Here is a 20,709-nt window from a genome sequence, read left to right as displayed (position 1 = left end):
CCTGGATTGTGATGGGGTGCCTTAAGGGCCACATGTGTGCAGTCAATGACGCCCTGCAACCTTGGAAAGCCTGCCCGATTGTCAAACCCAACCGAACGCGCAGTTACACTGGCTTGATCCTTGGAGAAATGGATGTGATTGTGCGCAATGGCAAAGAGGGCATCGGTTACCTGCATGATGCAGGTGTGTGCGGCCACCTGGGAGATGCCGCTGATGTCTGCTGCTGATCCCTGGAATGAGACTGAAGCAAAAAAGTTGAGTGCGGTGGTGACTTTGACGGCCACTGATAAGGGGTGTCCACCTGCTCCTCTTGGCTCCAGGTCTTGCTGCAGCATTGCGCAGATGTCACCCACTACTTCTTGTGAAAGTCTGAGCCTCCTTTGGCACTGCTGCTCAGTCATGTTGAGGTAGCTGATCCTCTGTCTGTAGACCCTGTTTGGCGGGTATCTCCTGCGCTGACAGGCTTCCATGCGCTGGCGCCTTCTGGCCTGTGCAGCTTCAGGTGGGTGAGCAGCAGCTTGGAGCTCCTGCTGTTGCTCCTGCAGTTGGTGCTGCTGTTGTTCAGGGTTCTGCTGCTGCCGCGGTTAGTCTTCGTCTGAATCTGTTGTCCAGGAGGAAAGGAAATAAATGGTTCCCATTCTTCTGGTATATACCTCAGTTGAGGAAGCGCTCATTCAAGGTGGGGAGGGGGGTTTCCCAGGAGGTCACACTGGAGATGGGTGTCAGGCTCCAAAACTTCCACAACAATGAGTAGGCTTGTTAAAAGTTCCCCCAGACCTGAGACAACAAAGTTCTGCCACCTGCAAATGATGATTGGTGAAAACTCCTTTTTAATGGTGGAGCTGCAGTTGTTAGTAAGCAATCCACTTGTGCTGCCGCCAGGTTTCATTGGCGTGTTTCAGAGGAGGCGTGCAGCACATGGGAAAACTGTTAAAATCAGAAAGGCCTCTCAAAATGGGATTATAGAGGTACTTAACTGGTTGCTAAGGGCCTATCCCGCCTCTTGGAGGCGGGATGGAGACGGGGTCAGAAAACTCGCTTGTGGGAAAATTGCTCGGAGGTGGGATCGGGCCCGCCCGCCAGTTTTTGCGATTTTAACACCACACACGCATCCAATCCCGCCTCCTCGGGCCTGGCAAAATCGAGCTCATAGAGTCTACAGGATAGCTGATGTGGGAAATGGACAATTTTACACTAGTGTAGTAGGAGTTGCACTTCAGAGATTGGAGTGATGCTGTATTGTTGGGCAGAGTAGCCTTAGTTTGAAGTTGGCTGAGCTATACCTGACCTGAAAATGCTTGATGGTGCCAAATGAGGGGTGAATTTAAATATAAGGTGGTCAGATGGCAAACCACGTGAGCCAGCTGACTGATCCCTTCAGCAGAAGGCCCAGTCCATTTTGAGGGCCAGGCCTTATTAACATGACACCAGCGAGCTGCTCATCCCGCACAGGAGTCGCGCTGCAGCTCAGAAGCTCTGAGCCAGTGTAATATTGGGCGGCCTAGAAGCTGGCTTAGCCAGTAGAAAGGCAGATCCGGGGGACGATTGCAGAATGGAGGAGCCAGGTTAGCAGCGGGCCACATTATTTTTGTGGATCCCGATTTTCATAGATTTATGAAGCTCCCACCTGATTCAAGCTGGCACCTGGGTCACCCAGTGGTAGGCTGAAGTTAAAGTTGCAGCAGAGCAAGAATAGGTCGATAAGTCGACTACCTCGATATTAACTCTGCTACTGCCCCGTTTCTGCCAGGTGGAGGGAGTTTAGCATATGGTGACCAAACAGAAAAATGTTCCATTCCCCAGCACCAATATCCCTCACCTTGAAGAAAGCAAAGATTCACAGGGGACAAACAGACATTAAAATAATTCCTTTAATGGCTTGTTTTATTAGCAACAGCAATATAAAGCATGTGACCTGCAAAAGTGGTTGAAGGATTCATCACTGGAGTCCAGATACTTCTTGTTTTCCATCAACGTAAGGAACTTTTTTAGCTTAGCTGAAAGATCTGATGTTGAGAATTGCTTTTTATTGGTACCATTATAACCCTTTAAAAAGTACTTTGTAAACAGAATTATAGATCAATTCTTTGGCAAGCTGCCATGGTCATGTGGTACCTGTCTGACGAATCAGAAGATGAAAATCCACCAAGGCTCGAGCCTAACCTCATGTTATAAACTTGTCAGTGTAAAATTCAACTACTGAGGTGTAATAGTGAGCTCCACTTGCAAATTCTTTGCCATACATATAATGAGTCCATAATATATTTGAACAGCTATTTCTGAGATATTGAGGTAAGGGAAATAGTTGTTTAATCAGTATAATGGAAGCAATTTATAAAGCACGGTATCTGCTGAGCCATATGTACTTCTGCATTTTATTGAAGTTATTTACCACTGTCACATTTAAATTGGATCATGTCTTCTGTCAAAATGACAAAGAATGTGAAAAATTCTACCTTTATAACATTTTCTTCTTTCCAGTCCACCTATTCTTAAATACAGTTTAAACTTATATAATGTATCAATTTCTTTAAATTATGCTACTATTTTTTGTGTGGAACCTACTCTATCTAATAGGGCAAATAAAATGCTATCTGGTTTTATAAATTACTGACATGAGCTGTTAATAAGGTTTTCCTTTTTCTAAAATCCACGCACCTAGATCAGAGTTAGCGCATAACATGCCAGTAACTGAAAAGAGCATACTTTCCAAGGCTGTAGTTAATACTACAGCGTTCTGCCAAAGGAAATGGCTCCATCAATGCAGACTGCCAACATACAGTAGCAATAAAATACTAATTTAAATAAAACTCAAAATGGATTCTGGATTTTCCATTAACCAGAGAAAGCAAATTCTCTAAACTGTCTTTAACAGAGACAAAATATGTTGCTCAAATGATCGTTTCATGTGACTTTACTTGTTATGGAATTTTAAAGCTAAGTAATAACAACTACAGAGTCTCTTCTGTTTTGAAAAACAAATGTAGAACAAAGAAGACTCTTCATGTTTCCTACTGAAAACCTGTGGACACTAGACTAGTTGAAATGCTTACATTCTCTGAACATGACATCACAGCAGACACTGCAGTCCCTTGATGACCCTTCACTCCCACAACCTTTTGTGTGTCCTTTGACACTTCAGGCAATACATGTAGTTTTAAAACATTAAGCACTCATATGACTATTCTACATGAAGACCAGATTTTATAAAAAGTTATTATTTTCCAATTAAAATACACAACAACATTTAATGAGAAACAATACACTGAAGGTCAACTTTGATTATGTTTTCAGGGATTGCACTAGTTTCTAGGTAACTTTTTATTATGTCTTACTGTAGGTTTATGCCAAATACATAAAACCATTTTATAGTTTCAGATGGTGCTTTGTGCTTGCACAAAACAAGGGTTTATCTGCACCTTGTAGCATTGTAAATCTCTTCAATGTAAAAGCATTGCCAAATGTCAAAGGCTAACACAGCCTTTATTATTTCTAACCAAAAAATGTAATATAAACTAAAAATGTAACATATTTGTTACGCCAATATTTGTTAACAAAACACACTCTTGTAAACCTATTGTTTTCATTGGCTGGTGTTCATAATTCATTTCTATGGCTCTTTTTATAATCCATGGTGCAGAGCTGTAGACAATACATGTGAACTTTTGTAGTAAAGGCAAGAAAACACCACCCACAATTTACAGACTAGGCACAAATACAGCTCAACAATGTGAACTTTCAATAGATTTTCCGTGGGGAAAAATATCTAAATCCTACTGTTCCAATGTTCATGATTATAATATTTTAAACTTTAAATTGTACCAAGGGTATTTATTCTGTACTTTTTTTCCTCAGAATTTTTCTCCCTTCTGGCCAAGAAGGCAAATATGCAACTTGCTCTCTGGTCTCTACCAATGCTGTTCTGGACCAGTTATGAGGAGCCATGTGAAAACAGCCCAGTGACAGCTTTCTTGCCAACAATCCCACTCTCCCACCCTTTGGAGAGATGCCCAGACTTGTCAACATCTTGGAAATGCTGAGATTCATGATCAAAAAGAATGAGACAAAGAGTACAAACTCACTTAAACATATGCAGTGATTCTTTTTCCAGAGTGAGATATATCAAAATAGGCTGTATTTTTCAATCATAATGGGGCAGTAATTCCTCCCCAAACGCGTGAGTACGGAAGGGGTACTCACGCGTCTGGCCGGAGGAAATGCTGGTTTTCAGCAGGCACAACACATGCGCTGAAAACCGGCATTTCCTCTCCTCTAACCCAAGAGGTGAAGAGGCTAGCGCGTGCGCTGTAGGGGGCAGCGCGTGCGTCTTGGATTTCCTCTGTTTTGGGGGATTTGCGCATGTCTAAAGGCCTCCGGTCTTTACGCTTGTAAAAAGCACACGTAAGTATTTATTTTTACAGGTAAGTGGTGTTTTAGTGTAATTTAGAATTTTTTTTACCACAGGTTTATTATTTTAAAGAATCTACAATAAGGTAAGTTTAGTTTCAGACCCTTTTTATTAAAAATTTATTTTTTTCAAAAAAAAAATTGTTTAAATTATTTTTTTTTACTTATTTATACTTAATTTAATGATTGGGATGTTTTTTAAAATTTTATTTAAAGTTTAAGTAGTGTTTTGGGGTGCAGTACTTCTCATGAGTTTGACAGTTCTTACTCTCAAACTTATGGATGAAGTTTCCCCTCCCCTGATTGGCTGAACAGTGCTCACCTGATCCCAGCCGGCACATCGCACTAACTACGCCGCTGGGTCAGGTTAGCACAGCGCGCCGACATCAGAACCGGGCCACTGACAGGAAATCCACTGCGGGCCAGGTTTCAGATGTCGGCGCGCTGGGTAAGTGCACATCGGGGGCTTGCACGCGCGGCAAGCCCCCGACACCAAGTTCTGGGCCATTGAGTGAGACTCATTAGAAATGAGTGACAATTGACAGCTCTGGGACAGTCCTTCATTCAATAGTTTCTGCTAGCAATATGATTGAGATTAGTAACTTAGCAGAGTTGAGTTCAAATGTTCAGTTCATTACTCTGTGGTGTCGCGCTTTTGTATTCTGATGTGCTGTGCTACTGTGCTGCAAACATCTCAGTATTCTGTAGTGTAGAGTAAGTCAAACTCTAACTTCACACATTTCATTTAAAAAAACTTGCTACAAATAAAAATGTCACAACTTCAGATGAATGAAGTGTCAGACAATTTAACAGTTGACGTACCTGCACTGGTGCCTGCACCAGTTGTTGTGAGGTCCCCACCCAAGAGGCCACCTAAAATTGAAAGCATAGGTTTGGATTAGGAACAATGACAGGAAAACATATTTCACAGCAGACCTAGGCTAAACATCACGAATAGAAAAACACTTATAATATAAAACCCACAGTCAACATGGGGAAGATTTCCTTTGTGTATTATGTGTAACAGTCACAAGCCTGTTCCAATTAAAAGGGGCTTATGGTTTTGCAACACATAGTGCACTGAGGAAATCATCCTCTGATATTAGCTAGGTTGCTATTTTATGAAATAACAACAGAAAATGCTGGAAAAACTCAGAAATAGAGTCAACGTTTCGAGTCAAACTCTTTGTCAAGACTGGAAAGGCACAGGAAATGAAATAGATTGAGAGGCCAGGCTGGGAGAGAACAAAAGAGAAGACATTAAGAGGTATTCAAAACGAGACGAGATGGTGATAGGACTTTATGATGCAAGGTAGTGAATGGTCCAGTCAAATATAAATATGAATACCCTTTGCAGTCATGTGGCCAATATCTTGTATTTGTTAACCTCAACATTCTGTAATACGCAATCACTGACATCCTTCTATAATGCTTTGAGCAAACTATGAGCACCAGTAACTTATTTATGAAAGTTGTAAATTTCAAAACAGAAAATTTAACAATTTCTGTATTAACAAAAACAGAATAGTGCAGAGTTTAAAACTTCACTGTCAGAGGTTATGGTATCAAGTTAATACCTCAGGGGATGTTACTGCCTTGTAATTCCCTACCTATCCATTATTCAAGGCAAGAATGAATTTTCCTATTGAAAACAATGGGAGCACTAGAGGGCAGCAAAGCAGTTTATGTAACACATCTGTGCCCATTGATAAACAACAGAAGCATGTGAAGGCAGATAAACTGCACAATAGTCTGCCTTCTCTGAGCAAAGTGAGTTTTTCAGTTACTCACATTTCCATTGTTTTCAAGTACTAGTAGTTCATCCAGTGCTATTGCTTCACGTGACAAATAAAACTCTACTTTTTCTGCCTGGAGTACAATCATTTCATATTAAAAAAATCAAACTCTGGGGGTAATTTTAACCTAACCCGCCTAGTGGGAAACTCACGGATCTGATCGGCTGCCTGTTTTACACCCCTCCCGATTTTACTTTCCACGAGTTTTGATGCGCGAGTTTTGGACGGGAGGCCTGGAAGTACGGGTTTTCCTGCATGCTATGCATCTTTGTCCTAGACAGGTTCCCCGCACTGAAGTCAGCCTGATTGACAGGCTTGGCTTCCAGTCAGGCAGGGCAGGGAGAACTCAGGAGCAGGCCGCAGGACCAGGTAGGTCCGAGCCACGACCCCGGATGGGGTCCATTCCTGGGGGAAGGGGAGGCTCACTCCCCAACCCAGGGGTTGTCTAATCATGGGGGGAGTTCGATCCCGGACCGGGGGAGGCTATCCGATCGGGGGGTGTCCGATCCCTGACCCCAGCGGGTCTTTGTATAAGGGGGGGTCTGATGGTGGGGAAGCTTTGAGGCCTGGGGTGTGGGGGGAAGCACTCCTGCTCCTCCTGGCCCAAAAGCAGTGCTGTGAAGGCATTTACCTTCTCTCCAAAGCTGTCCTCACCTCCCTTCAGCTGCCGGGTTTCCCAGAGGCTGGGAAACCCGGCCAGCCAAGGTTAAACCGGCAAAGCATGTTAAATCAGAGGTTGCCAGCCTCATTAAAATACTTAAATTGCCAACCCTCCTCCTGGGAACGGTCGGCTGCCCGCCCCCTATCCCGCCTCCGTTAAACCAAGTGGGCAGGTTGGAAGTGGGTTGGGGTTGAGATTTTTTAAATTTTAACCTCTGACCCGACCCCAACCCACCTGTTTCTTGGTGTTAAAATCCAGCCCATTAATGAGTCAATAAAGTTAACAAAACATGTCTTTTTTTCTACAGTTAGGGCCATCAGCTTAAATATAAAACTAAGGCTCTGTCTGCTTGTTCCAGTAGTTCAGGTAGATGTTAAAGATCCCATGGCAACATTCAAATAGTTGGGAGGTTCTCCCAGTGTCCTGACCAACATTCTTTCTAAAACCAACATGTCAAAAAAACGGATTAACTAGTCTTTCAGCTCATTGCTATTTGTGAGACACTGATGTGTGTAAAATGGAAGCTGTGTTCACCTACAGAAGAACAAAGACTGTACCACACAGCATTTCATTGCATATGAAGTACTTTGGGATGCTCGTGACAGACATGATAACCCACTGTATAAATGCTAATGCTTCCTTTTAAACATCTGCCTCAATCTTTATTTGGTTCCACAATCCACAAGCTTTTAAAATCAAAGCCGAGTGTTACTTAATCATAACTTCATTGTCTATGGGTGTGCCATCGTTTCCAGAGAGAAGGAGTGGGTTGGTCCTTAGGGTGGTAACCCTCCCCGGGTGGGGATTCTCCCCCTGTTGGAACACTGTGCTGGTGGGGTGCTCTGTACCATTGGTGTCAACCTGCTTGTTGTTTCTACAAGGCTCCTGGTCCTGCTACACTTTGCCAGTTTTTCATGCTTCCTTTTTACCTATCTATTCCCGGTCTTTTTTAGCTATTCATACACGCTCTTATGTCTTATCTTTTGTTTCTTTGATTTCTCTCATTATATCTCCAATTGTCTCATGTTCACATCACTGCCATTTAACCATCTCCTGGTTTCCATTTAAGCACCTTACAGGTCATTCTATTTCTTTTCCTATGTGTTTGTTTTTTTCACCTTCCCCTTGCTGTGTTCCTTTTTAAATTCTATTCATCTGTAATATTTTCCAGTTCTGATGAAGAGTGCATGCCTGAAATGTGAACTTGATGCGGAGTGTTTCCAGCATTTTTTAAATTTTTGTTTCATCATTTATCTCCTCTTCATTCTTTTCAACCTTGGTGGTGTTTTGTACTGAGACTTGGCCTTTCATAGAATCATAGAATGGTTATAGCACAAAAGGCGGCCATTCGGCTCGTCAAGCCTGTACCTGCTCTCTGCAAGAGCACTTCAGCTAGTTCCACCCCACCCCCCGCCCTTTCCCTGTAGCCCTGACAATTTTTTCCCTTCAGGTAGTTATCCAATTCACTTCTGAAAGCCACGGCTGAGTCTGCCTCCACCATCCTTTCAGTGCATTCCAGGTCCTAACCACTCGCTGCGTAAAAAAGTTTTTCCATATGTCGCCTTTGGTTCTTTTGCCAATCACTTTCAATCTGTGTCCTCTGGTTCAATGGGAACAGTCTCTCTCTATCTAACTCTGTCTAGACCCATCATGATTTTGAACACCTCTATCAAATCTCCTCTCAACCTTCTCTGCTCCAAGGAGAACAACCCCAGCTTCTCTAGTCTACCCACATAACTGAAGTCCCTCATCCCTGGAACCAATCTTGTAAATATTTTCTACATCCTCTCTGAGGCCTTCACATCCTTCCTAAAGTGCGTTGCCCAGAATTGGACACAATACTCCAGTTGAGGCCGATCCAGTGTTTTAGAAATGTTCATCAAAACTTCCTTGCTTTTGTAATCTATGCCTCTATATATGAAGCCCAGGATCCCGTATGCTTCTTTAACCGCTTTCTCAACCTGCCCTTCTTTCTTCTTAGGCAGTTCCTCAGAACCGAGGATGACTTGCAACCACACTAAAATTGAGTTCTCAGGTGACTGATGATTCAACCTGCCCTGCCACCTTATACAGTCATTGAGTCATAATGGCACAGAGGTGGCCATTTGGCCCATCGAGTCCGTGCCAACTTTCTGTAGAGTAATCCAGTCAGTCCCATTCCTATCCCCATAGCCCTGCAAGTTTATTTCCCTCAAGTGCCTATCCAGTCTCCCCTTGAAAACATCGAGGCCCCGATTTTCTGCCAGCTGTCGGGTGGGTTTTCAGGCGGGCGGGGGCCGAAAATTGCAGAAATAGGGGGTCGCGACCCCCCCCCCGCCCGATTCCCCGCCCGACTTTCGCCCCCGTGTTTCAGCGGGACCCGAATCAGTCCTGCCCGCCACAGGCAGGAATGGTCGGCGGGAGCCTAATGATCAATTATTAGCATGTTTAGTCCTAGTTTCAAGGGCCCTTGCAATTTTCTGGCTTTCCCCACGTAAAACACGCCTGGCGGGAACACCGCTGATGAAACCTGGCGTGAACAGAGTTGGCTTGCTTGCTTTCAACTGCAGGTCAATCAGGACTGAAGAGATTTAAACAGGCAGCATTTGCAGGCTGCAGGACCTTGTTGCTGAAGGCTTGGGGCAACTTTTTGAAGGCTTAGGCACAGCTGTGGAAGGTTGGAGCCTCACACACTTCTCCAGTATGAGCTCTTGGGAAGCCCCTCTCACCACCCTAACTCAGCACCTCCTCAACAGGGGCATCTGCCAGAAGCATGGGAGGCCTTTTGTTCCTTCCCTTCCTGGCATTAGAGGATCTCCAACAGCAGAGGAGGCTGGAGCAACTCCAGCAACAGCATCACCAGCAACAACAGCAGCACCAGCAGTAGCGGCAGGCTGCGGCACAGCGACCTGGGGCAGCACAGGCCAGAAGGGGCCAGCGCATGGAAGGCCGTCGGCGCAGGAGATACCCCCCAAACAGGGTCTACAGGCACAGGGTCAGCTACCTCAACATGACTGAGCAGCAGTGCCAGAGGCGGCTCCGACTTTCGCGAGAGGTTGTGACTGACATCTGTGCAATGCTGCAGCAAGACTTGGAGCCCAGAGCACCAGGTCGACACTCCTTACCAGTGGCCATCAAAGTCACCACCGCACTCAACTTTTATGCCTCAGGCTCCTTCCCGGGATCAGCAGCAGACATCAGCGGCATCTCCCAGGCGGCCGCACACACTTGCATCATGCAGGTAACCGATGCCCTCTTTGCCCTCGCGCACAATCACATCCATTTCACCAGGGATCGCGCAAGTGTGACGGTGCGAGTGCTTGGATTAGCTCAGCTGGCAGACTTTCCAAGGGTGCAGGGTGTCATTGATTACACACATGTAGCCCTCAGGGCACCCCACCACAATCCAGGAGTTTTTGTCAACCGTAAGGGCTTCCACTCCCTTAACGTTCAGCTGGTGTGTGACCACAAGAAGGCGATTTTGCATGTTTGTGCCAGGTTCCCTGGCAGCTGCCATGACTCCTTCATACTGCGCAGTCTACTGTGCCTCCGCTATTCAGTCCGCCAAGCGAACTTCAAGGATGGCTACTTGGAGACAAGGGATATCCCCTGCACTCTTGGCTAATGACACCGTTGAGGAGACCAGCCAGCGAAGCTGAGGAGCGCTACAACTCCAGCCACATTACCACCAGATGCATTATCGAGCAAACCATCGGATTGCTGAAGATGCGCTTCAGATGCCTCGATAGATCAGGTGGAGCCCTACAGTACTCATCAGCCAGGGTCTCCAAAATCATCGTGGTATGCTGTGTGCTTCACAACATGGCACAGCGTCGTGGCTTGCTGATTCTGCAGAACCAAGAGGCTCCTCACAGAGCCGCCTCGGATGAGGATGATGCTGAGGAGGAGGAGGAGGAGGAGGAGGAGGACGGAAACGAGCATCCTGCAGAGGTCCGCCAACCAGCGGCACCAGTGCGCGAGAACATTGCTGGGTGGAATGCAAGGAACGCACTCATCCTGGGCAGATTTGCGTAGCCTGGTACATCAAACACTGCAGCCTCACTGCTTCTTAACTGACCATGGACAGTGGCCCATGCCTACACTTTCCTACCTATTTGACCAGCTTGCTGACATCTGCAAGTTATCCTAAGGCCTCTATGTGATATCCCCATTCGCCAAATGACAGACGCAATAACTGCAGCAGCTGCCACCAGATTTTTTATGTACAGGAAAATGATGGCATTAAAACTATTTACAAGACTGGATGGTGGAATAGTTATGTGAATGTGAGCATAGAGAGAAATGGAATGGGCAAGGGTGCATGGATGTGACTGTGAAGTGGGATGTGGAGGACGAGATTGCTGAAGCTGAGTGCTGTTGGGGAAAGGCAATGGGGATCAGGTTGAGGGTGATGGAAACTTCGTACTTGCTTTCCCTGTGCGGTGAAGGCCATGGAAGCGCTTCCTGCACTGCATCCAGGTGAGACGGGTGACTCCCAGAGAGTTTACCTCTGCTGCCACCTCCATCCAGGCAGCCCTGGACTCTTTGGGAGGCCTCTTCCTCCCTGAGCAAGGGTAGAGGACCTCCCTGTGGGCCCTAACCCTATCCACCAAGGTCTGCAGTGACGTCTCGTTGAATTTGGAGGCAGCTCGGGGTCTGGCACTGGCCACAGCTGCTGCAGGTTCCTCTGCCATCCTGCATGGTTCGTTTGGAAGCCAACAGAGGAAGCAATGCTTACTGTGGACCTTGAAAGCACCACGAATGATGACATACTGTGGGGCTTTCTGACTGGAAATGGACAATTAGCAAGGCTGCCCACACGCTAGAACTTAATTGGCCACTTGAGGGAAAATTGCATGCAGCCGGCTGACCAATTTTTTTTCGGGTCGGAACCCCACATTCGGGGAACCTGCACATTTCCCGCACGATCCAGAAAATCGGGCCCACAGTGTCTACGCTTCCACCACTTCCGTCAGCAGCGAGTTCCAGGTCCTCACCACTCGCTGCGTAAAAAAGTTTTTCCTCACATCCCCCCTGTATCTCTTGCCCAAAACCTTAAATCTGTGTCCCCTAGTCGTTGTACCATCAACTAGTGGGAACAACCTTTCCCCGTCTAGCCTATCCAAACCGGTCATAATCTTATACACCTCTATCAAATCACCCCTCAACCTCCTTTGCTCTAATTAAAACAAATTCAGCTTCTCAAACCTGTCCTTGTAGCTAAGATCCCCCATCTCCGGAACCATTCTGGTAATTCTCCTCTGCACCCTCTCAAGGGCCTTCACATCCTTCAACGATTTGTGCACATATATCCAAGGTCCCTCTGTTTGTGCACTCCCTTTAGGATTGTACCCTTTAGTTTCTATTGCCTCTCCTTGTTCTTCCTACCAAAATGTATCACTTCACACTTTTCTGCATTAAATTTCATCTGCCACGTGTCTACCCATTTCACTAGCCTGTCTATGTCTTCTTGAAGTCTATCCCTATCCTCCTCACTGTTCACAATACTTCCAAGTTTTGTGACATCTGCAAATTTTGAAATTGTGCCCTGTACACCCAAGTCTAAGTCATTAATATATATCAAGAAAAGCAGTGGTCCTAGTGCCGATCCCTGGGGAACGTCACTGTATACCTTCCTCCAGTCCGAAAAACAACCATTCACCACTACTCTCCGTTTCCTGTCACTTAGCCAATTTCGTATCCATGTTGCCACTGTTCCTTTTATTCCATGGGCTTCAACTTTGCTGGCAAGCCTATTATGTGGCACTTCATCAAACGCCTTTTGGAATTCCATGTACACCACATCAACCGCATTGCCCTCATCAACTCTCTCTGTTACTTCCTCAAAAAACTCCATCAAGTTAGTTAAACACAATTTGCCTTTAACAAATCCGTGCTGGCTTTCCTTAATTAATCTACACTTGTCCAAGTGTTTGACAATTTTGTCCCTGATTATTGTTTCTAAAAGCTTCCCCACTACTGAGGTTAAACTGACTGGTCTGTGGTTGCTGGGTTTATCCTTACATCCTTTTTTGAACAAGGCTGTAACATTTGCAATTCTCCAGTCCTGTGGCACCACTCCTGTATCTAAGGAGGATTGGAAGATTATGGCCAGTACCTCTGCGATTGCAATTTTAACTTCCCTCAGCATCGTAGGATGCATCCCATCTGGTCCTGGTGACTTATCTACTTTAAGTACAGCCAGCCTTTCTAGTACCTCCTCTTCATCAATTTTTATCCCATCTAGTATCTCCACTACCTCCTCTTTCACCTATGATGTGGAGATGCTGGTGTTGGACTGGGGTGGACGAATGTAGGAAGTCACACAACACCAGGTTATAGTCCAACAGCTTTATTTGAAATCACAAGCTTTCGGAGCGCTGCTCCTTCATCAGGTGAAGTGAAGAGAAGCATACAGGCACAGCATATATAGTCAGAGAAAACTGCCAGATGATTACAGGTAATCTTTCTAACTGCCCTTTATCACACCTCGGCAGAGAGATAATCACAGCAATCAAAGGTGTGAATGATGTCCAAACAGGTCAGTCAGGAAAACATTACATCAAAGAACAATGAAGTGGGGTCACAAGGGGTCAAATGTTGCAGATGCTGGGGTCTGTATGAAAAACAGTAAAAAACCAAAAAACTTTGCTGGAAATCACAGCAGGTCCGGCCGCATCTGTGCAGAGAGAACAAGCCAACGACGACTCGAGTCTGGATGACTCTACGTCAGGTGGGGTTACATGTAGCGTGACATGAACCCAAGATCCCGGTTGAGGCCGTCCTCATGAGTGCGGAACTTGGCTATCAGTTTCTGCTCGACGATTTTGCGTTGTCGTGTGTCTCGACGGCCGCCTTGGAGAATGCTTACCCGAAGATCGGAGGCTGAATGTCCTTGACTGCTGAAGTGTTCCCCGACTGGGAAGGAACACTCCTGCCTGGCGATTGTTGTGCGGTGTCCATTCATCCGTTGTCGCAGTGTCTGCATGGTCTCGCCGATGTACCATGCTCCGGGGCATTCTTTCCTGCAACGTATGAGGTAGACAACGTTGGCCGAGTTACATGAGTATGTACCATGTACCTGGTGGGTGGTGTCCTCACGTGTGATGATGGTATCTGTGTTGATGATCTGGCATGTCTTGCAGAGGTTGCCGTGGCAGGGTTGTGTGGTGGCGTGGTCGCTGTTCTCCTGAAAGCTGGGTAATTTGCTGCGAACGATGGTCTGTTTGAGGTTAGGCGGCTGTTTGAAGGCGAGTAGTGGAGGCGTGGGGACGGCCTTAGCCATCCCTCAACGAACACCTCGCTAAGGCCATCCCCACGCCTCCACTACTCGCCTTCAAACAGCCGCCTAACCTCAAACAGACCATCGTTCGCAGCAAATTACCCAGCATTCAGGAGAACAGCGACCACGCCACCACACAACCCTGCCACGGCAACCTCTGCAAGACATGCCAGATCATCAACACAGATACCATCATCACACGTGAGGACACCACCCACCAGGTACATGGTACATACTCATGTAACTCGGCCAACGTTGTCTACCTCATACGTTGCAGGAAAGGATGCCCCGGAGCATGGTACATCGGCGAGACCATGCAGACACTGCGACAATGGATGAACGGACACTGCGCAACAATCGCCAGGCAAGAGTGTTCCCTCCCAGTCGGGGAACACTTCAGCAGTCAAGGACATTCAGCCTCCGATCTTCAGGTAAGCATTCTCCAAGGCGGCCTTCGAGACACACGACAACGCAAAATCGTCGAGCAGAAACTGATAGCCAAGTTCCGCACTCATGAGGACGGCCTCAACCGGGATCTTGGGTTCATGTCACGCTACATGTAACCCCACCTGACGTAGAGTCATCCAGACTCGAGTCGTCATTGGCTTGTTCTCTCTGCACAGATGCGGCAGGACCTGCTGTGATTTCCAGCAACGTTTTTTGGTTTTTTTCCTGTTTTTCATACAGACCCCAGCATCTGCAACATTTGACCCCTTGTGACCCCACCTCATTGTTCTTTGATGTAATGTTTTCCTGACTGACCTGTTTGGACACCATTCACACCTTTGATTGCTGTGATTATCTCTCTGCCGAGGTGTGATAAAGGGCAGTTAGAAAGATTACCTGTAATCATCTGGCAGTTTTCTCTGACTATATATGCTGTGTCTGTATGCTTCTCTTCACTTCACCTGATGAAGGAGCAGCGCTCCGAAAGCTTGTGATTTCAAATAAAGCTGTTGGACTATAACCTGGTGTTGTGTGACTTCCTACACTCTTTCACTTAGGTTTCTCAGCAAAATAAACACTCCAAAGTTTGCTAGTAAAGGACCATAACTACACTGGTCTCAGTAAATTGTCTCTGCTTCTCTTTATAATCACCTTTTTACAAAAGGTAGGGCACACAACTCTTTTTTGCATTTAAGAAGAAATGTAAACTACACCCATAATGTGCCAAATACAAGCAATATACATGAGCTTTATAGTAAGCACAATACTGACCTTCCTTTTACTAGGCAAAATATTCAGCATGAAAGACAGTGAATCTTACCTGCGTTTCCTGCGCTTGGTGGCCGTTGTGTCACTCCAGGAGACATGCTGTTCCTCTGCAGAGAAGGATGACCCAGTGGCATTAGGTTGTGGTTGCCCAGCGAGCTGCCTGGGCTACTGTATACCAGGCTGTTTTGGTTGGACACTGGGATAGAAACTGGCATCTCAAAGTTAGGTGGTGGAACAGCCTATACAACAGAAAAGAGCAGGAAAAGACCAAAATAGGGGAGGTATAGTCAATGTCACAAATAAGCCTGAATTCAGTTCTGAGCTCAGATCAGTGCAGTTTGTAATGGTTTGACTTTATAAGACTTCTTTTTCCACTGCGGCTTTATTTTAATAATTTTTAATCCATTCTGTACAGTTTGGAAAGTGATTTGATCCCAATAAAAGGAAAACATTAATGAAAATATATTACATAAACTGGTCATCAGATGCTTTGAAAAATATATTAGAAAATTTTAAACAAGCAAAACTGAATCGTCGGAGCAAGACAACTGGAATGAACTTCACAAAGAAAAGTTAATTCTGCATTATTAAACATTCTTAGCGCAAGTTATGAAGGCAAGAAAATCAGAAGTAGTCATAGATTTCAAAAGGGAGCTGGATGAGTTCCTGAAAGTCTCAAGTTATAGAAGGTAGGTGAGTGGTAGTTATAATTGATATCAGTTACTGCAATTTCTTGGAACTTGTCCGCTTGTCTTTGGAGGCCGGCGAGATTTTCTTTCTAATTCGCTTTAGATTTGTTTTCTCTGCATTTTTGGCTTCTCCCAGGAGATTGCCCAACTTGCTGGGGAGGAGAGGTTGTGTGGGGGTGTTAATGGTACATTTAGGCGGCACTATGTCTGGATAGGTAACTACGGACCCACTCTGTGACTCACCCTGTGGAAAATATTACTGATGAATAGGGACCAGTTGGTCTTTTCCAGCCCACTTTTGTATATTCATATTAAGTTGCTGGATTCATGCTATTGCTCTGATTCCTGGGTTTGAGAGGGCACATCAAAGACATACGTTGTTTGGGTGGTAGAATTTGGGACCTCAACCTCATTTTCCTGGGTCTTTGCTCCTTTTTCCAGCTGACAAGAAATTCCGATGGAAGTGGGTGTGAATGCTTCTTGCATTTGACACCCCTGTCCTGCCATCATAAGGAGGAGTGGGACTGGTGGGGTGATGTTACCCATCGGCTCCACCTCACATACCCTAAGCAAAGTGTGTTTACATGGTGTTGGCGTGTTTGCCTACCAGGATGACATCTTATCAGAAATGGGGCCCACAATTGTGGTTTCCTTAAAGCAACTTTAAAATCATGAATAATTTCTAACATTTCAACAAATCTTTGGCTGGAACAGCCAACAGCCCACCCCCCTCATCCCCAGCACTGATGGAGCATAAGAACATAAGAATTAGGAGCAGGAGTAGGCCATACGGCCCCTTGAGCCTGCTCCGCCATTCAATAAGATCGTGGCTGATCTTCGACTTCAACTCCACTTTCCTGCCCAATCCCCAAATCCCTCGATTCCTCAAGAGTCCAAAAATCTATCGATCTCAGCCTTGAATATACTCAATGATTCAGCATTCACAGCTCTTTGGGCTACAGAATTCCAAAGATTCGCAACCCTCTGAGTGAAGAAATTCCTCCTCATCTCAGTCTTAAATGGCTGACCCCTTATCCTGAAACTATGACCCCTAGTTCTAGACTCTCCAGCCAGGGGAAACAATCTCTCATCATCTATCCTGTTAATCTCCCTCAGAATCTTATAGTTTCAATGAGATTACCTCTCATTCTTCCAAACTCCAGAGAGTATAGGCCCAATATACTCAATCTCTCCTCATAGGTCAACCCTCTCATCCCAGGGATCAATCTAGTGAACTTTTGTTGCACTGCCTCTAAGGCAAGTATATCCTTCCTTACATAAGGACACCTAAACTGTGCACAGTACTTCAGGTGTGGTCTCACCAAGGCCCTGTACAATTGTAGCGAGGCTTCCTTACTCTCGTACTCCAACCCTCTAGCAATAAAGGCCAAAATGCAACAAGGGGCCATTCTGAAATTCCTGGCCACCATCAGGGCAGACCCTCAGGAGTGTAAAGATAGCGTGAGCACCCGCCTCCTTTAGGATATGAGCCCATCCCTAGAATTTGGGATTGGGATCAGAACATTGGAGCTCAGCATAGCCTTTGTTGTAAAGTAAATGGCTGTTTTCAGCAGCATGGACAGACATTTTGTCCTGACTGTGGGCAGCGGCTTTCACATTGTTGCCCTGTATGGTATTCTTGAGGCATCAAGCTATTTAAGACAATTCTGGTGCATTTATGTCATCATAGAATCCAATCCAGAGTGTAAATGAAGTAGTTTCCACACCACTGACAACCAGAACCAGTTCTGATTGAGTTCTGTATTATACAAATTTGTTATATAAAAAAAAGACTAAAAATAACTTGAAATAGTATAATAGCACCTCCTTCATTAGAGTGTGCCAATGCTAATGGAACACACTAATGGAGCAGAGTGCTTCGGAACTTATATTATTTGCATATGGCAATTCTCAACAGGTATATTTATCTAATTGTGCAAAATGGAGCATTTGAAAAATAGTGACAATCATCAAACTTACCAGCACCACTATCTTGCTAATTTAAAACTTCTGTCTATACCTTATAATGTTCATTGCATTACAAATGCAAATTATTTTCATTCAGTGTTTTGCTGATTGATACAGGACAAAATTGAGGTCCCTTGCATTTTGTTCCATCTACAACTTTTCCACAAATTCCTGTTACAGTGTAGGCAAGTTACAAGATTTTATAACTAGGTTTAATGCCCTTATCTCTAGAGAAAAAAATGAAAGCTAATGAATACAAAATAGCATAAATACCACTAATGTCATTAACAATGTTATCTGGGATGAAGGAATTGATTACAAGTTTGCAGAAGTTACAATTGCCATCCAGGAAATTCTGGTGTTTAGTAAACTCAAACAGTAAGAACAAGTCACGCAGACTTAACTTTAGAATGAACATGACCTTACCAGAAACAAGAAAATTAGTGTGTGACATTATGTGCTGCGAGAGGTATTTCTTCAGCACAGAAGGCCTATAACTAAGAGCAATAGGTTGGGTAAACTGTGATGATATTTCATGAGTGTAAGAAGATCAGCAACAGATTATCAATGCTGTAATATTCCATGAGAGATTCCAATTCATTAAATTTACATTCACCTGAGATACAAAGAGAAATCGAAAGGCAAGGAGGGTGAAACAGACAGTAACTGTAGGACTTCTTAACTAAAGACGGTGTGGTGGCTCAGTGAGTTGAAGCACAGTCAAAATCACAAATCTTTTTCACTACTGTATCTTTGTAGGTACTGAGCAGAAAACAGGTTATGCCCCACAGGGAGGGAACAAAAGGTGGACAGTGTGTCATCATATGATATATCCAAATGTCTATTGTTGGTTAGCTCAGAGCAGCATTAGCAAAGGCTCAAGACCATGCTGCCCTCCTACACTCTTGGCTGTCAGCTGTGCATGGCCTGGGGAGATCAACGGGAAAACAATTGTGGTGCGGGGTGGGGGGGGGGGGGGGGGGAGGTGGTTGGATGGGCAACTACAAGATATTTTTATAAATCTTCATGTTACAGATTAAATTATTCCCTCTCACATACTGAGTAAAATCATTCTTTAATCTGTCATCCTAGCTTAAATGTGCAGTTTTGAGAAGTTACCAGTTGCAGTTTATTGTTTACCTTTAAGTTAATTTAAATGATAAGCTTCTCTTTACTCTGACCAACTTAATTTATATATTTTATTTTTTAAATGTAATAATGCAAGTCTTTTATTGTTCATCAATATGCACAGAAATGTATTTAAAAGCTACCAATGATTCAACACCATCTCAATGGCTTTCCACATGAATGTCCTGTGGAAATTTTGAGAGACATCTTTTATAAGAAGGGCTGTTGCAATCTTACTGAATTTCTTTTGGCTGTGTTGATGTTTTTTTTGATGGGAGGTTTTGGATTAGAGGCTATTTCTATAGCCCATTCAGGATACCCACATTAAGTTAGGTCTTCAATAACTCTTTGTTTTTATTTTCTGACCAAGTCCTCTCTAGGATCCACCATTTCAACTTTGCTCAGTAATATCCTTCCCACCCTTATTTTGTGGTTTACTGGGTGAGGCGATTTGAAATGGTGATACTACACCATGCATGTGTGGGCTTTTAGTAGGCTGTCATTTTGATGGTGCCATCCTTCCTGTGAGAGATGACGGCATCCAGTACTGGGATCTGGACGCCCTGCTCTTTGTAACCACGCTGACCACAGTTTGATCTGTCACAAGCTGAAGCTGGGGACTGTAATATACATTTAATTTATTTTGTGATACCATTCCAATTCACTTTTTATAAATCAAAACTGAAACATTTACTTATATATCATGCCCCATATTGAATTAAAGGACAAAAACAACAAATTTAAATCCTTAGAATAACAGTTGTAATGATATTGCTGTGTTAGGAAGAAAAACTATTGTACTTATTTTCATATAATCATAAGCATAGTTTAAAAATAAAGGAAAAAATAAAACCCAACTTAGCAGACCACACAGTATTATAAGGTGATCACTACAGTGAGCTCATTATTCATGCAACAGTAAGCACATGCAGAAGTTATGTTATTTCTCTCAGTTTTCTGGCTAGGCATATAAATGGCTGTGAGTGTTGAGGTTTTGGTTTAGTTGTCAACGAAATAGCTTAGTGTTAAGGCAGGAAAATAAAATGTTCTTGACGGGACGCAAAGCAATTTTTGTAATCCTGTTAAATCACCCCAGCACACAATGTGTTTGAATTTCATCAACAGGATTTCATGCAGACTGACTCTCTACAGCAAGCAGTTAGCTTTAACCCTTTGAGTATAGGTATCAGATTTAATCTTTAACATAAAGGTTGCAATTTGAGATAATATTTGCATTACTTTTAACATTAAGAAAATATACAGAAACAACTTGTTTAATAATAAAGGAATGTGATTGCTGTTTTTAAAGGACAATTTTTGTGCAGTTTACCTAAATTCTTTATTAAAAGATAGCTACGGTAAATAATTGACAGTCACTGATGTGGTATTGCATGCATGTCGTGCGTGTATTTTACAGAAACATACTTTTCATCATAATAATATCAACACATAAAAATGCTTTTATGCCTATGTGTATGTTACAAAGTTGCTGACATTTATTTTCCCTACTAATTGAACAAACGCTTGGTAAATAAATCTATGCGTGAATAGGGTAAGAATAAATGGAAAATATACTCTTCTGGT

At 44.1% G+C, this 20,709-nt stretch overlaps 1 protein-coding gene across 7 annotated transcripts in view; it reads right to left on the bottom strand.

Moving 5' to 3' along the window:
* Positions 1-20,709, bottom strand: part of mef2cb (myocyte enhancer factor 2cb) — a 300,235-nt gene that overhangs the window by 58,697 nt on the left and 220,829 nt on the right. For all 7 annotated transcript variants that reach the window (XM_085989224.1, XM_085989219.1, XM_085989178.1 and 4 more), the window contains 2 exons: positions 15,393-15,579; positions 5,230-5,280 (listed from right to left, as the gene is read on the bottom strand). In XM_085989224.1, coding sequence (XP_085845350.1) covers positions 5,230-5,280; positions 15,393-15,579 — 238 coding nt within the window. The remainder of the gene's footprint in view (positions 1-5,229; positions 5,281-15,392; positions 15,580-20,709) is intronic.

This window comes from Somniosus microcephalus, chromosome 1 (assembly GCF_052327205.1).
Source record: "Somniosus microcephalus isolate GS21.2 chromosome 1, FLI_Smic_1.0, whole genome shotgun sequence".
Classification (NCBI taxonomy): domain Eukaryota; kingdom Metazoa; phylum Chordata; class Chondrichthyes; order Squaliformes; family Somniosidae; genus Somniosus; species Somniosus microcephalus.
Note: the sequence above shows the minus strand (reverse complement) of the source record. Positions and strands in the feature narration are given on the sequence as shown.